Here is a 17,875-nt window from a genome sequence, read left to right as displayed (position 1 = left end):
CTCCAAGCCCACCCGCCCGGATCCCGTGCAATAAAAAGCATCTCTGCTCCCGCACACAGGATCTGGCCCATCCTCAGCACCAGGCAGGATCTGGCCGGGCAGGAGTGCCGGGTCGCTGCGTCCACGCCGGGGTCCCTGCGGCCCCCGCACCGCTCGCGGCAGAGGGATGTTCTCCCTTTCTTCTCCGGCAGGATTAGACACACTTCTTTCCTCTCATTGCTTTTCAAAAGAGAGGCTTTTTATCGCTGCTGATCCCTGGGGGAAATCTTTCTCTCTCCCTCTCTCTCATGCTTTCATGCTTTTATAGCTAAGACAAGGGGAAAGGAAGTTTTCCTTCATCTCAATCTCTCTGCTGACAGGTCCCGCCACCGCCACCGCCACGGCCAGAGCAGCTCCCCAGGTCCCTGCCCGCACCCCAGCATCGGCCCCCCGCCGCCCCCGGGGCTCCCCACCACCGCCCGGCGCCGCGGGCTCCATCGCCAGCAACGCGCCCGGCGCCGGAGAACGCCCAGGCGAAAACCCGTCTCGGTTATTTCGAAAGCCAGGGCGCCCTTGCGAAATCCCAGCTCGTAAAAAAAAAAAAAAAAAAAAAAAGAAAAAAAGAAAAGAAAAAAAACCCCAGCCAGAACAAAAGGAGCAAACCCAGCTCAAGGCAGCTACAGGTGCTCTGCCTTGCCTACCTGCTCCCCATTCTCTGGAGGCTGCAAATACATTTTCCAGTGTTTCTTAAATGGATATTTTATTTTTAATTTTTTTTTTCCCCCCCTCCCTCCCTCTTCCTGACTGCTGCGGAACAGATCGAACCAAAGAGAGGAAACCAAAGCTCGGAGCTGGCAAAGCTTTAGACACGCACAGCTATTTTAATGGACCGCTCGCATGCAGAAAGCGAAGAACGTGCCCGAGTGTGCGCGGGATCGCGGCGCGATCAGCTCTACAGCGGAACAAGAAAAGCCAGCGATCCCTGAAATGCTGTCAAAAGCTCTAAGTACCCAAAAGCGAAATCATGTTGTGTTCTCACCCTCGGAGCTCTCTCTCCATTACCGAAATCAGGGCTGAGGTTTGTCACAGCGGCAGAGCGGGTGTTTTATTTAATTGTCAACCACGCTGCAGCATTTTCTCTTTATTTTTAGGCGTCCCTTTAAAACTATAGAGGAAATCATCCAAAAGAAGTTTGCTCAAGCGGCCTGTCAGTTTGAGGAAGTGAAATTAAACCAGGAAAAAAAAAAAAGAAAACAAAAAAAAAAACCCTGAATCCTAATAAATCACACATACACACACACACACACACACACACACGCAAAATTGGAGAAATCTGGGCATCCCTCCAAAGCCAAGTAAATGGATGATAAACAAAACAAACCTAGCTCTGCCCGGTAATAAAGGCTTCCACAGCGGGGAATTTCTCACCCGGGAATCACTTCCACCGAGGGCACAGTTGGTGGCACGCGGGCGGCTTTCCCGCTGCCCTGCACGGCGGTGCCCGCGGGGACGGCCGGCGACGCCATCCCGCGCTGAGCCGGCCTCGACGGGCACAAATCCCACCTTCTGCCCCTGCTTACGGGAATTTCCCCCCCTGCGAAGCCCCGTCCCTTCGGGGGAGCACGCTCTGTCCCCGTCCCCGCCGCAGACGGATCGATGGCCCCGTGACGCAGAGAGGGTGGCCGCCGTTTGGTTTTGCTGGAGTCACGGGGAAAGTCCCGCGCTTCCCCCGCACGGGCACCGCTCCAGCCCTGGGACGGCAGCGGGGGACCCGCTTGTGACCCACAGACCCACCCAGGGCAAACAAGACCCATAACTGGCAGAAAAAAATATATATATTTAAAAAAAAAAAAAAAAAAAAAGAGGAATAAGGATGAAGATGCTGAAATAACCCCCCCCAGGCACTCCGGTGCCTGAAGCAGGAGGCAAAACCCAGCATACGGGCCAGCATAAAAAAAAAAAAGTAGCCAGCCGATTTTCCTTTCAACCCTGGGATGCGGCTGCCCATTGATATGGATGCGATGCCCACCTCCTCCCCGGCAAACGGGGTTCATCTTTCCAGGCCGCGCAGCGGGAGGGAGAGCAAAGGGAGGCGGGCAGGGGCGCACGCCGGGATGCGTCCCACGGAGGACAGTCCCGTCACCCTGGTGCAGCCTTTACGTGCCCAGAACCAGATTTTTGGGGGGGGGGGGGGGTGTCCATATTCCACAGCACAGCTGGGTATGACAGCAAAGCCAGTGGCGGGGTGGACACGTGCAGTGATGACCCCAGCACCAGCCGTCACGGTCCCCATCGCCTCCCCGGCACGGCCGCAAGCGAGCCCCCATGGCAGGGACCCCCCTCCCAACCCTCTCCCCAATTCTCTCTTTGTTTTCCAGCAGAGATCGCCACGAAACGGTTAAAGTTTTCCAAGCTGGGCTCACCAGAGGACTCCGGTTAAAAGTCCACCGGGCATTTTCCCATCGTGGACTTTAGCCCCGGAGCAGAGCGCGGCTGCGATAACGCAGGCGGAGGTGCCAGCTTGCCGCGGGACCCGCCACCGGCCACTCCACCGCCACCGCAACGGGACCGGGGTGCCACCAAGGCGGGCAGCCCCGGCACGTCCCCGCACAGGACAGAAAACCACAGGAGGGGCCTCAGAGGAGCATTTTGGGTTTCGGTAGCGTGAGGTTATACAGAGCATCTGCGGAGCGGTGCGCGGCGGGGCTCTGTGTTTCTGCCAGAGGAGCTCACCCACCGCCTGCGATAATATTTTGGCTGCCCCCAAGGAGCCCGTTTCAACCACGTCCAGCCCGTAATGGGCACCAGGGCACAAATTCCGCCCCCCCCCCCAGGGATTTTGCGCAGGGACAGAGCCCAGGGATGTCTCTCCTGGGGAGACGCAAGGGCAGAAGCTGTGCTGCTCTCCTCCCCAGGAGCTCTCCTCTCCAAGGTTGTCTGCAAATCCTCTTTCACCAGGACTACACATACCATTTTTTAAAAGCCGGGTGATGTAACCAACCCGTATTTATAATGCTGAAAACATCCCAAAGCTCCAACTCTTCCAGCTCCCAAGCACACTGTGTACTCTTAATAAAATAATTGCAATGATGAATAGCTCCTTATAACATTCTTCTTCTGCAGCTACTGAAGGGCCAAGAGCTGGGATGGAAAGTCGTTCTCCTAAACAAGGTACATTCAGGATTTTACCTCTTCACAGCAAAAGATACAGTGAAAATTTGGAAACGGTGTAAGCCCGGTACCAAGCCAGCCCACCACATGACGGGAACGACGAGCTCCCTCTCCCCGCGCTCAGCCGCATCATCATCTTAATAATGAACTCAGCAAATCACCGCAGGTCAATCTCAGTCCTCGGTTGAGCTGAGGCGATCTTGAACCCGTTCGATGAAATCAATGCCGATCCCGCCGGCGCTCGCGGGGTCCGCGCCAGCTCCTCTGCCGCAGGGCTGCCCGCGACCCCCAGCGCCGGCGCGGGGCCAGGCAGCGTCCGGGGGCTCTTTGCCTCTGCTTTTGACATAAGGCTGTGGATTTAATCCTTCGCTTGCAAGTCCTCATGCACCCGCGATTTCCACACTGGCAATTACAGGGGCAGGCCAACGCATTGGGTTGGTTTTTGTTTGGGGTTTGGTTTTTTTTTTTTGGTAGAGTCATTTCTGCCTTATTAATTCGTAAAGATGCATTCAATTAGGGATCACGCCGGCTTCACCTTCCCTTCCCATGCAAAGCACGCTTTTACTCCCAGCCAGGGCCAGGCTCTCTGGGTGCTTCCCCCAGCACAGAGATTTGCAATCGAGCCGTCAGGAGCAGCCAAGGGAGAGCATTCCCCCGTCACCCCGCTGGGAGCCAAGGGATGCCCAGACCGGGTGACATGCACAAGGCCACCCAGGGAAGCGGTGGCAGGGAGGGACCCCGGATCAGCCTTCATGCCGGCCTCGACCGCGGCTCGGGGGACTTCCCCGCGCCCAGCCCTGTGCTGGGGAGAACTGGCAGGACCGGCTGCTCCTGCCCCGCGGGCACCTCCCCACACCCGGCACGCACCGCTGGCCCCGTGCTCGCCCCCTTCCCACCCGGCGTGGGCAGCGAGGACCCCAGCCCGCACCCCAACCCGGCCACAGGCACGTTTCCACCCTGACATGAGCTCTCCTCCCTCCAAAGGGCTGGTTCGGGGTCCCCCACATTTCCGGCAGGACCGGGAGCATCCCTCCGCTCTCAGGGATGAGCCGGGATGAGCTTCGCCCTCCATGTCATAGGATCACAGAATCGCTGAGGTTGGAAGGGACCTTGAAGATCATCAAGTCCAACCATTACCCCACCCTGACAAAACCACTTCTAAACTATGTCCCCAAGTACCACGTCCACCCTTTATTTAAACACCTCCAGGGATGGTGAATCCACCCTCTCCCTGGGCAGCCTGTTCCTATGTTTAATAACCCTTTCCGTGAAAAAATTTTTCCTAATATCCAATCCACACCTCCCCTGGAATAACTTGAAGCCATTTCCTCTCGTCCTGTATACTGCAGCCCGGGCTGTACCCTGGGGCTCACCTGCTCCTGAAGCCCCGAGAAGAACTTTTGGGCTTCACCACCACCGGCTGCCGCTCCCGGGGTGCCGCTGAGCTACGCCAGGCTGCGGCCCCAGGGTGGGCTGCAACTTATGGCAGCCGGGGACAAATGCCACCGCTCCGAGAAAAAAAACCCTGGGAGGATGCCCGGGTCAGCCCCGCACGTCCTGCGCTGCCACGGCGTTTTGGGGAGGCACAGGGAGAGGTGGAACCTCCCCACCTGCATAGGTGAGGGCTTCAGACGGGCATCGCGCTGTTATCTGCCACCCAAGGGCTTGCTGCGAGAAACCCCCGCCCCGCATCATTTTCCTGCGCGCACCTAGAGGCCGTCAAACCTCGGCCGGAGAAGCCAGAGGTGGTTTTCCGCTCTCGCCCGGGGCTCCCGTGGCACGACAGCCGGCGGAGCAGAGCGCCCGGGGGCCCGCGGGGAGCGGCCCCCAACACCCCTCGGCGGCAACAGCAGCAGCGCGGGAGGAAGAACAGCAAAGATGAGAAAACCGAGCGCCCGAGCTAAAGAAACCCCGGGGTGACCGACGGCCTCCGTTTTCCGCAGCCTAAACCCGCCCCACAGGTGAGGCACGAAGAGGGAGCGCTGCGCCATAAGGGAACTGCTGGTTTCCCCCCCCCCTCCTCCCCGCGGAGAAGGGTGAACCCCGAGAGGCAGAGCTGTACCGCAGCTCCGAGGCGAAGCCCGGGAGGCGCAGGGCACGGCAGCACCGCTACCAAAGCACAACTCAAAACACAGGCAAAAAAAAAAAAAAACAACAAAAAAAAAAAAACCAAACCCAAAACCTTAACGAACTCAATCTGCCTCTCCCAACCTTATAAGCAGCAGAGAAACCCGCGGGCAGGGTGTAATTCGGGGTGCCACACGTCTCAGCAGCACATCCCTGCGCAGCATCACACCCCCACACACCCCCCCCCCCCAGCAGGTCAGAGCCCCCTCCCCAGCACATCCCGCTCCCCCTGAACCCCTGTTTAGATTAAAGTCTCCGACATTTGCAAACAATAGGTATCAGCCGGCCGGGGGACAGGCTATCTCTGGCAGGGATCAGGGCTAAGCCTTCCTAAGTGCTTAAACGGGGGTCTGCAGGTAACTGTCCCCGGAGCCTCAACTCTTCCCAGAGCCACCTCTGATGTCCACTCCCTGACACGGGGCCGGTTGGCCGTCGTGGCTCACCCACCCCGAACCGGCGCCGGGAGGAGGGCCGGGATGAGGATGGGGATTTAGGGCTGCGCCGCGGCTTCCAGCGCGGGCCATGGCACCCCTCCCTCCCCCAGCTCCGCTCCCGCTCCCTACCGCGGGGTCCAACCCAACACTGCCCGGCCACCCTATAAACACCACCGCAGAGGCTGCAGCCTACTGCAAAGCGCCGAGCACTAACGCCGCGGCTGGCACGGCTGGCTCACTACCTGCCCGCCCCGCAGACGGCAATTTGCTGAGGGGTGCAGAAAGTTTCGGCGCTCGCAGGTTTACCCCGGCGGGAAGGGAGCCCGGGGCGGCCGGCGGAGGTAGAGGAAACCCCTTTTCTGTCACGCACATCATTCCGCTTCCTCTGGATTTCTTTAACCTTTCACTCTCAGCCCGATTTATGCCTTCACACTGATTCTTTTGCGTGCGCGCACTTCCCTGCTCTCCGCTCCCGTTCTGCGGCTCCGCACCGGCAAAAAAATGCCGGCATGGCCTCAGCATCCATCTGCCCGGAGCAACCTCTGCAAGGAAGCCTCCTCCTCTGCCTCCCTCCAACAGAGATGGGTTTTCGAGGGCAGCGAGGAGGGGAACACGCACGTGTCTCGCGGTCCGGGGCTGTGCAGCCAAGAGGCGGCTCCCAGCCACCCGCGGGATCCGCGCTGGTCCACGTGCGACGGGGAGGCAGCGGATGAAGCACCGGAGCAGCTAATCCGGGACCCCAGGGAGATGTCCCTACGAAGGAAAATCAGAGACGGAGGTCTTGCTTCAAAGGCGCTGAGCCCCAGGCTCCGGCACAGCAAGCCCAGCAGCGCAAAGGATGGACTCCTTCAGATTTGCCTTGCAGAAAAGGATTTTCCTGGCAGAAAAGGATTTTCCTGGCAGAAAAGGAAAGGATCCATGAGCAGCTCAGCCCTGAGCCCTCCGAACCGGGGAGCCCAACTGCTGCCACCCGCTCCCCATCCCCGGGATGAGCCACTCCAGCTGGGATGCAGCGGGCAGCGCCCCACGGAGAAAGGGCATCCCCGGCACCGCGGGCACACGGAGCGCTGCCCGGCGATGCCTTCGGATGCGGGAGGGCACGAGGGCGGTGGGGGACACAGCCTTAATATCACCTACAGGGCCTCTCGGGTGGGAAGATTAGCAGCTCATTCCCAGCCTCGCGGGATCCCGGCGCAGGAGGAGTGTCGGGAAAACGGCTTCTCAAGGAGGGGACACGGGGAACGTGCCTCTGCTGAGGCCAAAGGCTCCGCGGCAGCGTCTGAGCCGGGAGAACGGCACAGAGCCCGGGGGAAGCACCGGGACAGGTATCTGGGGAGGAATCGCAGCTAAGGTCAATTCTTCAAGCCCCCAGTTTGGGGTATTTCCAACCTGTGCAGCTGGATAAATACGGAGGGTGGGGGCGGGTGGCCCTGGTGCCACCAGCCATCCCCAGGGAGGAGGGATGCGGGGACACAGCCCGTGCGCCGACCTGCCTTTTCCATCCCCGCTCTCACGTCCTAAACCTCCAGGGAACAGCCCGCGCAGTCCCGTCCTTAACAGCTGCCACCGTCCAGGGAGGAAAAAAAGAGAAAACTCCAAAGCGAGAGCAAGGCAGGCAAGCACCTCCTCGGCCAGTCTGCCTGGGATGGGGCAGCCCCCCCCCCGAGAGCCACCCGCTCGCAGCCGTCCCCAAGCCCGGCACGGCCACCGCAGCCAAAGGGAAATGAAGTCGCAAAGGTTATCGTTTTGGTGTTTGACCGAGCATTAAAATCCTGCTCTGAAAACAATAAAAAAAAAAAAAGGGAAAGGGGGGACGGGGAGAGCGGCGGGGGAGGAGAGGGGCAGCGAGGTACGGCCCGATGGCCCCAGAAACACGGGAGAGGGGGTGCGGGGGCTGAGAGCGCACCGACACGCATCGCCATTTCACAAGAGTTTCCCGGGAAAATAAATGCAAAGTCTGTTATAAAAGTTTATCTGCGCGTGCGAGGAAGAGCAAGCGCGCCCGACTACGGTATAGAGATGTCATTATTTTCATGCATCTGCCTTACCCAATTTTATTTAGTTGCTTTCTGCACCATTTCATGCTCATTCTGCTGCTGAGCTAGACAATTGCTTTATAACTCTAGGGTGCAATTTCACTGTCTGTGAGCCACACGCGCACGCACGCACACGGGGTCTGTGCCGGGATGGAGCGGGGAACTGCACCTCCCTCCCGCCCTCCCTCCCCACCCCGGCGTTTGGGAGCTTGCATCGAAATGGGTTTTCTTAATAAATTTAAAATAAAAAAAAAAATTAAAAAAATTTAAAAAAATAAAAAAATAAAAAAAAATTAAAAAATAAAAAAAAAAAAGAACAGAGAGAGAGAGAAAATTAAATTAAAATGCTAAGCCACCATCTCTAATGTATTACAATTCAAGGAGTGCATGGGGGGGAGCGGACCCAGAAAGCACCGGCTCCCCACTAAGAATGAGGAGGATGAACTGGAGGGCAATTTGCTCTCTCGCGCTAAGCGAACGCGGAGAGCCGGAGCCCGGCAGGCTGGAGGGCAGAAGCGCTGTGAATCACGCTGGATTTTTATGATCAATTGAAAGTCACACTCGGAACAAGTGCAGGTCAAAAGGGAGGGTTGGCCAGGCAGGTGCAGAGCTCCGAGACAGCGCTTTCCAACTCCCCGAAGCTGCCCGGTCCCTCGCAGGGACCCCCGCTAAGCCACCCCCCACCCCCTCCCCCCCAGCAGCCCCACGGGTGTGGGGCAGAGCGGCTGTAGGGTGCCAGGGGGGCTCCAGCAGCAGCCCCAACGCTGATGCTGAGCGAGATGGGTCGGCGCATCTCCCCGCCACGGCGCGGGAGAGCATCTCCGGCACAACCCACCGCCGATACGGCATTATCGGCCGCCGGCCGGACCCTACTCACTGGCGTCAGCGGCCACAGCTCCTCCGGCCTGATAAAAGTCACTCATCTTACAAAAACGGGGCGGCAAAAAGAGGAGGTTGGGGGCAGAAGGGTCATCCAGCGTGGTCCGGCAAGGATGGCCGGTGCGGAAAGGGGGGTCCCTCCCTCCCCCCCAAACTTTTGCAAGAGCCCCTACAGGCACATGGGTCCGTGGGGAGAAGCGGCTGCTCCCCGGGGAAGCCGCAGCGCTGGCAAGATGCTCTCACCCATCCCTCGCCCCCCCCCCCCCCCGGGGGCAGCCAAAACCCCTTCGCCAGCTCAATGCAACGCCACCAGGTCTTCTCCCGCTCCTGACCCCACTCCTCTCTGCGCCCCATCGTGCCCCCCGCCGTCGCTCGCCATCTCCGTCGCATCCCGCGCCAACCCCGTCTCCCCACCTCGTCACCTCCGCGTCTCCGGGCGGATCTCGGCGGGAAGCGCAGCCCCTCTCCCGCGCTCCTCCTTCCGCTCTTGCTTCACCCCGGCCATTGCCTCACTGCCACTCCGTAATGGGCACGTAGGAGACGCGCTGCCCACAACAAAATTGTCTCGCTGCAGCCCACAGAGTTCACAGAAAAGAAAAAAAAAAAAGAAAAAGAAAAAAGGAGGAAAAAAACAACCAAACAAACAAACAAAAAAAAAACCCACCAACTTTCCAGCACTTACTCGTCGGCCAAAAATGGAAAAACAATACTCAAATGTTTCTGCCTTCGCGCCCAGCGCTGCACAGCCAGCTGAAACTAGAGGGGGCATCCCCCCTCCCTAATCCGCCCCTGGCAGCCCCAGCACAAAGGATTTGCTCCATGAGCGGAGGGGCTGTAAACCTCAGGGGGCTCCGGGCTGCCCTCAGCTCCCCCTCTCCTTATTTTTTCTTTTTTAAAAAAAAAAAAAAAAAGAAGTCTGTAAAAGCTGAAGAAAGCCAAAACTCCACAAAAGAGGAGACCGTGAAAGGTAACAACCAGATGGGAATGCCATTACCATTTTATTGGTCACAAACACCAGTACTGCACCTTTTATCTCGTCGCTCCGCAGTGATTTCGCAGCCCATGCAATCCGGGGGGAAGAGTGACGGCTCAGACAGGACCCAAACCCCAAAACACGCCACCAGCCTCCACCCAGGGCCCGCCGAAACCAAGAGATCGACCTAAAAAAAACCACCAAAATCTCCCGGGGTTTGAAAGAAGGAGCAATGCTCAGGGCGAGAGGGACCACCTTCCCCTCGAGCGGAGAGGGGCTGCGAGCCCTGCTCCTCCTGATGCTTAATAAAACAAATATTTAGGGTGTTTCTCCCTCGCGCTCTGGTTCGGGAGCACCTGGCTTGCACGCCGAGACCATCTGCGAACTTTTCTTTGCTCCCAGGCCAAAAAGCAGCTTGGGGGTTGGGGTTCTTTGGGGGTTTTGGGTTTTTTTTTTGTTTTTTTTTTTAAGGCTCCCAGGAGGTGGGACCCTCAAAAAGCCCACGGGAGCCCTGCGGAGCTCCGATCCCAGACGGATGCGTTCCGCGGGGCTGGAAGCCGCCGTCCCAGCCGAGGTTTCACAACCGCCCCACGCCCTCGCTCCGGGCCCCGTTCCCAGCTTCGCCGGCGCTCGGGCGCACCCCGGCCTGCCTCAGTTTCCCCACCCGGGACCTGTCTCAGCCGGGCAGACCGGGGAGTGTTCCAGGCAAGGTCCGTCCCCTCCTGACGCGCAGGGGCAGGAGCCGGCGCAAGCAGGGCTGCCGCCACAATCACAGCCCCAAGGTGCAACCTTGAAACTTTTATTGTAGATCACAATAAAAGAGGGGGGGGTGGGGGGGGGGGTGGGGGAAAACAAACAAACAAAAAAAAAAAACCACACAAAACAACCAAACCAACAAGCATTTCATGCTCACGAGTGGTCTGTTTGAACAGGATTACTTTTTAACTCCACGTTAAACAAAATTTGAAAGGAGGGGAGCTGCGTTTGGGCTTCGTTTGAACCCTTTCTTCCCTCTCTTGCGGGGGAATTGTTCCCCGTTTATCTCGGAAAACGCCCTCCATTTTGAAATGCTCCCTCTTTTCTAAATAAAAACTCCGGTTGTTCCCCCGACTTTGCTTCGCTTCGCTTTTTCTAAGCGAAACGTTGTCAGAAAAGGCGAGTTCTCAGGCAGCCAGTTTCCATTTCAACAATAGCGCATTTTCCCAGGCTAAATTGCTTCTGTCTGAAAATCTTCTCGCAGTTTGAGCCGGCTGGCGTGTGTGGGGATCCTTCTGTAGGGTTTTTTAAATCCTTATTTGCAATATTATTTCGTCTGCTTCGCGCTCGCCTTGATGTTCGAGCAGCCTTTGGAGAGACACAACCGCTCCTCCCTCCTCCTCTGTCCTCCCTCCAGGCACACGCTTCCCTTTGAGGAGGAGGAGGAGGAGAGGGGAAGAAACGAAATAAAAGACAAGCAAAGAGGAAAATGTCAGAAAGCTGCTTTTTGTGTGTGTGTCAAACGTTCAAAGTTATTCCAGAGTCTAGTCTTTAAATGTAATAAAACACAGCAACTCCTGACAAAATCAATTAAAATAAAACCACCCAGGCTGCCTCCTCTACCGCTTTGTAGCGAGACTGACTTTGAGAGCCCACCTGGGCCTTTTCGGAAGCAATTATGGAAGTGCCGGGTTGGATCCTCGCTCTGCCGCGCATCCCTTCGCCCGGCGGGACGGAGGGAGGAGAGACCCAGTTCCTTCGCCCGCGGAGGGAGGCGATGATGGGGAGACGCGCTGGGGATCCGAGCCAGAGAACAGGATTAATTAGAGCCCAATTAGGTTACCGAGATCCCAGGGAAGGTCCCTGCAATACCCAGCACTTTTCGCCGGCACCGATTTGCGGTGGCCCCCGACTTCGGTTGCCACTGGCAGCCCAACTCAGCAGAGGGGAGCCCGTCCGGGGGGCACGGACCCCCTCGGCATCCCCGCTCCATCACCACCGCCCTCGGTCCGGCCCCTTTGCCAAGGGCCACCGCCTCGCGCCGTCTCACCGCCTCCCGCAGCGGGGTGGTGGGATATTTATAGCAAGAATGATTCGGTGATTTCAAAGCAGCCGAGAGCCTCGGGGGAATACCCCACTCACAACACGGTGGGGGTGTGTGTGTGTCCCCCCACCCAAAAGGTGCCGGGACACTCGTCGGAACCAGCACCCTGCGCGAGAGCCAGGACCAAAGAGCATCCCGAAGCCCAGGTCCCTGCCCCGCGGCGCCCACAGCTTTGTTTGTTTTCTTAACCGTCCTGCAAAAAAAAAAAAAATAAATAAAAAAATACATAAAAATAAAGAATTCAGCCGGGTGGCAGGGCTCCGGCATATGGGAATCCACCCCTGCTCCCAGAAAACAATACTCCCAACAAAAAGGTTTTTAACTCGGTTCTTAATAAATATTTATTTTCGCCTTCAAGATGTGGGTGGGACGAAGCCAGGGTGTATTTTCCAGTGAAATGTTTTGATTCCCCCCTTGATTATTTTTTTTTTTTTTCAAGAGGAGCAAAATGCCAATAATAATATTTGCAATGAATAACTAAAATTCTGTGGCTTTCTCCCCCGCTCTCTTTTAAATAAATAAAATGCCCTAAATACGAGAAACACAGACGCGCTCTCCAACACAGCAGGACGACGTGGAGTAAAACTCAGGGACCCTCAGAGGATTTATTTAACTGTGGCAGCCCAGATTCTGAAAAAGGCAGAAATTCCATCCCAGCTTGTTTTGCATATGTCAATTGGGAGAGGTCGAGCCCTACACTATGCTCCAGCGAGAGAGACCAGGACACGACTATACTTCATCTCTTGCTCCTACGGGGCCCCTCTCTGGTGCGGCACCCGCAGCCCCCCGGAGCCGTCCGGCATCTTCCAGATGTGGGGCAGAGGATTCCTCCTTCCGCACAGGGATGCTCCGACAAGGCGTGACGCTTTCTGCATCTTTCAAAATTTGTCCTCCCTAGGGATTTTCATACCAGCTGTAAATTGCTAAAAGGAGCAGAATTGAGGTCTCAACCCAGACGTGGGCTCCCGCCTTGGGTTTCGCACAGCGCCCAGGCTCGTCCCAGCCACGCGCCCGACGGCGAGGCCAGGGGATGCGGGATGAAGATGTCTCACGGATGCTCACATTCCCATGCTCTCTTCCACCCAAAGCAGCCCCCGCGCTCCGGGTTGTTCCACCCCCCCACCCCCCCCCCAAGCTGGTCACGGGGAGGGGGGGGTTGTTTTGCTGTTTTCCTCGGAGCCGTTCCCGTGCACGGCCAGTTCTCACCCCACATCCTGAGCAGCTGCAGCCGCCCCTGGCACGGCCGCCCGGGTGGGAAGATGGACTCGCAGGGGTTGCAACCCGGTGAACCGACCTCCGGGAGGGAAGCACCGGCCTCGGACACCCGTTAACTGTTTTCTTCCCTCCGTGAAGCTGAGCCTCGAGGAAAGGCTCCCCGAGCTCACCATCCCCTTTTTGCTCCCCAGGACCTCCCACCTTCTTAGGGGAACGGGCAAAGAAGAAAATGAAGCGATATAAGGATTGCAACGCTCAGAGCCTCGGGAGCAAGCAGCTACCCCGAGAACCAAGTTCCTTGGTTTGCACATCAGTCCCCAACGTGGCCCCGTGCAAAGCCTGACCTCGGCAGGCGCACCCCACCAGGCTGGAGATGTGGGTCCCCACCGCCTCGCAAGCTCTTGCGTGACGGCTTTTTCTTGATTTTCCTCCTCCTCGGCACAGCACAGCCGTCCCCCAAGAGGAATCAAAAGCAAAGACATCCCCCATCATTCAAAACTTAGTAATGGGAGATCTGTAACCCCAGACAGCTTCTAAGGCAGCATCTCCCGGGGTTTCTGAGCCTCACCCAGGGCTGTGGTGGTACCCGCGTGGGGCACGCAGCCCCGCTGCCCACAGACCCCACAATGCAGGTTGTCCTGGGAGCAGGATAGCAGACGGAGCCGCAGGACGACGGCATCCAGCCCAGGAGATGCCGGGGGACGTGCCGTCCTCGTGAGGAGCCTCTGCCTGGCATCTGCCAGCAGCTCCCGAGACCAGCGGGAAAATGAGATACTACTATTAAAAGTGCCCGGCGCTGGCCACGCTTCCACCCATGACATCAGCCGAGTTATCTGAGTCTAACCACGGGCAGGGCTTGGCCAGGAACCTCCACCGGGTTATCCTTTTTAGGCCAAACTGAGCTGAGATTCTGATGGGGCCACACAGTAACGGAGCCTGATTTTTGGCCCCCAGTTGGCTCCTGTTCTCCAGCTCAGGCCCAAACTGGTGTGCAGGGAAACAAACTCCGCAAGCTTGGCTAGTTTTTTTTTGCCTCCGCTTGCAATGGCAGCTCCCAACCACGAAACGGGACGGGGCTGGCGAAACACCCTGGCACTCCGCAAAGTGGGGACCCGGCGGGTTTTGGACCGTCCCACCTCTAAAAATCACCAAGGCGCTGTGGCCCCAGCAGCTCTGCGCTGGTTTCACTGGGAAGGCTCTGCTCCCGCTCCTCGGGGCTCCCCTCGCTCGTACGAACCGCTCACACGCTTCCAGGCTCAACCTGCCCTCCCGTGCTCGGAGCGGGACCAAGACCTCCCCCTCCAAAACCTGCAGAACCCACCGCCCTCACGAACAAAGCTGATTTTTTCCAGCCACCAGTGACCAAAGACCAGTGGATAAACTTTAGGAGTCGCTTCTGCGGCGGCACAAGAGGCAGCAGACACAGCCCCGGACCGCGCACCCTAAAGAGCTCCCGCGGGCAGCTGAATTTTCTCCTATGCGAAGTCGTAACCCCCACCCAGCACCGCTGTCCTGGGGCGGGGGGGCACCTTCTTTTCCCTGTGGATGCTCCCCGTGTGCGGCACGGCATGTTGCGAAGACCCAACCCTCTCCCCGCCGCCGTACGCACGCACACATTTATAAATGAGCGGATAAATCAGTTGTTTTCCATTCGCACCAGAGTGAAAAATCCTTCCCCGAGCCAGCAGCAAGGTGACACACGCTCCCCCTTCTCCTCCCCCATCAAAGTCAACATGACTAATAACACAACGCATTATTTAGCATCCACAGCGTAACAGGGGAGCTCAGGTCTGAAAGAAAACGCGAGTATATAGGTAGGGGCCTGACCCTGCCCGTACCAACGGAGGTTTGGACAAGAGCATCAAAGGAAATGTAAATCTCACAACAGCCACCCCTAAGATTAAACCACTTCTGCGTGCGAGAGAGGCGCTTTCTGCTTCGGTGGGTGTGTTTGCCATGATCCCCACCACCTGCATTTCATCCACCCAAAAGGAGTGGGTTTGACTTTGACAGCAGGACCCGCTCCCGGGGGGGGGGGGGTGGGGGGACACCGCAGGTGAGATGCTTTTACCCCGAGCGGCGACTCCGGGCAAACCAACCCAGCAGCGTTCCCCACCTCACAGCCCAGTCAACGAGGGGCACTGTAAAACCCCGATTTTGGGGGAAAAGCGGATGCCAGCTGAAGTCCTGCCAGCCCGCGGGGCCAGGCTCTGCCTGCCAAAGCCCCCAGACCACAGCAGCCCTGGAAACCATCCTGGGAGGGGGGTGGGGGGGGAGGCAGGGCTAGCTGGGATCCTTGTGATGGTGTTTATATTTATTCCCCTCTTAGAAAGCAATAACTAAAATTGCAAATCTTAAAACAAAACCAAACAAACAAACAAACAAAAACAAAAAAAGAAAAAGAAAAAAGGAAACACACCACCACAGGCTGGCCGAGGTTGAGCAGAGATTTAAAGCCCGGGGAAGCCGGAGTGGATGTTCTCACTGGCCGTGGGCTCGCTCGGCCGGAGGCTGGAAGCCCACACGCCGCCGCGCTCAGCAGTGGCAGAGATGGCAGGATTCGTCCCTCTTCCCCCTCGCCTGGACTTGGCGCCGGACTACTTCGCTAAAACTTTTCTTCCCCCCACCCTGAACACTGAGCTCTGCAATATCACTTCTCCTGAAACCGAGACGCAAGGGAGGCATTCGCCCTTACAAGCCAGGACTTGACTCAGTCACCGAAACGATGGCAAACTCCAGCTGGAAATAGGTTTTAAAATGTAACTAAAAAGAAGGGAAAGGAAAAAGGGGAAAAAAAAAAAAAAAAAAAAAGCAGGGGGTCCCAAGCGTGCCGGCTTGCGGGAGCTGCCAGTGAAGGAGGATGCGAGTGGAGGGGTCGGTGCGGGCACAGGACGGGGGTCCCCGCGGGGAACCGCCTCCCCCCGCCCGGCTGCGCACCCCAGATACCGGCGGAGAGGGAGAAAAGGGAGGAAAGAAAACAACATAATAATAATTAAAAAAAAAAAAAAGAAAGAAACCGAGAAAGAAAAGCGAGAGGGGGGAAGGCGGGGGGGAGGGCAAAGGCTGCGAGCTGCCAATCCCTCCTGCAGAAGGAGCCCCGGGCGGGGAGGGGGCTCCCCCCCCAGCCCGGCTGCCCACTGCCCCGTTTGAAAATACCGCTTGCGCCGCCGCTGCCCGCCCGGGGCCCGCCTGCGCCTCGCGGAGAAGAAAAAAAAAAAAAAAACCCAAATAAAATAAAAATACAGGAAAAAAAAAAAAAACAACCACCAGAAAACACGCAACCCCAAACCAAACAATAATAACTCCGGTAAGGCGGCCGGAGCGGGGGGACAGGCCCGGTGGCGCTTTCCCCGGTGTTGACACCGAGTGTCGTGTCCGTCCCCCCCCCCCCCAGCGGGGGTGGCCCCGGGGAAGGGGCGCAGCGCATCCCCCCCCCCCCCCCCCCCCCGGAGAGGGACGCGGAGGAGGGGGCAGGTCGGGCGCTTATTTTATTGTATTTAACCCCCCCACACACACACACAAACACCCACACACACAAACACCCACCCTCCCCCCCCCCCGCCCCGCCGTAGGAATGGAGAATCTTTTTCGGAACAAAACTCACCCAGTGGCAGGAAGTGTTTGGTGTCCATGGCTGGTGCTTAACTCATGCCAAAGGGGCTCGGAGAAGATCGGCGGCGAGAAAAAAAAAAAAAAAAAAAAAAAAAAACCCACCACACACACACGCACAGGGCGCGCAGAGGGGAGGAGAGAGAAATCAAAGCGAAAGGGGGAGAGGGAGGGGGGAAGGGGGAGGGAAAAAAAAAAAAGGCAGAAAAAAAAGAAAAAAAAAAAAAAAAAGCCCGAGGGGCGGAGGAGGAGGAGGAGGAGGCGGGGAAGGCTGCAGCCCCGCACCGGCGGCCCCGCAGCGGAGGCCGCGGAGTTGTGGCAAAGTCCCGACAATGTAACTCCGCCGCTGGGCTGCGCCGGGCGCGATCGGCTCCGCGCCGGGGCCCCGCGCAGGGGGGGGAGCGAGCGCCGCCACCGCCCCGCAGCGACCGACCGACCCACCGACAGACCGACAGACACACAGACCGCTTCCCCTCCCACCCCCTCCCTCCCCCTTCCGCGCAGCGCAGCGCCGCCCCGCGCCCGCCCCGCCGCGGCGGAGAGCGGCTGGGGAAGGGGGGGGGGGGGGGGGGGATGTTAAAGGGATGGGGGAACGGGATTTAAAAAATTAAAAAACAAAATTAAAAAAAATTAAAATATGGGGTGCGGAGCGCTGCGGTGGCAGCCTCGGGGGTTGGAGGGGGCAATGGAGGAAGGGGCTCTTCGAGTGATGCTGAGCGGTCGCAGCTGACCCCAGGCTCGGAGCAGCCAGCGAGACCCTCAGCCCTGTCCCCGTGGCGTGACACACGGCCACCGGCCTTCCCAGCGCCATGTATGTCATTTCCCATAACCGAAACACCACAAATAACTCTCTGTGCCTGTGCGGGTTCTTCTGCAAACTCCCAACCCCACCACCACAGCGGGTACCACCCCTTCCCCATCCCACCCTCCCCAATTTCATACACGATACTCAGCCTTGTAAGAATGTGTATTAGTGACTTGATGGACCAACGCGACTCTACTATGCATGAGGCATATTAAACATCATATCGACCCTCGCTCTCGATGGCTGTAACGCGCATAACAAACAGGCTCAGGCCAGGGCTGCAGCTGCTCAAGTGCAGCGGGGAGCGACAGGGTCACGCAAGAAGCCTGAAATGACACCGGGGACAACTGCTGGGGGTTTCTGCTGGCACAGGTAACTCCCGATGCAGAGCCCGGCTCACCTGCAGCAAGTGGGGTTGGGGGAAACCAGGGGGTAGCTGAGAAGATCACGGCACCCATCACCATCCTGGTTTATAACACACACACGGGTGTGCTGCCACCACCAGCCATCATCTCGCCGTGCGGCGGATCCGGCCACGGAGTGCTTCCGAGCCTCTTATCTGCCATG

The 17,875-nt window shown here is 57.9% G+C and overlaps 1 protein-coding gene across 1 annotated transcript in view; it reads right to left on the bottom strand.

The window, feature by feature from the left end:
* RXRA (retinoid X receptor alpha) overlaps window positions 1-16,573 on the bottom strand; it is a 119,018-nt gene extending 102,445 nt beyond the window's left edge. The window contains exon 1 of the mRNA XM_082492659.1: window positions 16,499-16,573. Within this exon, the coding sequence (XP_082348785.1) occupies window positions 16,499-16,526 (28 nt within the window). The 5' untranslated portion in view covers window positions 16,527-16,573. The remainder of the gene's footprint in view (window positions 1-16,498) is intronic.
* Window positions 16,574-17,875: the final 1,302 nt, after the last annotated feature.

This window comes from Vanellus vanellus (assembly GCF_965231255.1).
Source record: "Vanellus vanellus genome assembly, chromosome: 18".
Classification (NCBI taxonomy): Eukaryota; Metazoa; Chordata; class Aves; order Charadriiformes; family Charadriidae; genus Vanellus; species Vanellus vanellus.
Note: the sequence above shows the minus strand (reverse complement) of the source record. Positions and strands in the feature narration are given on the sequence as shown.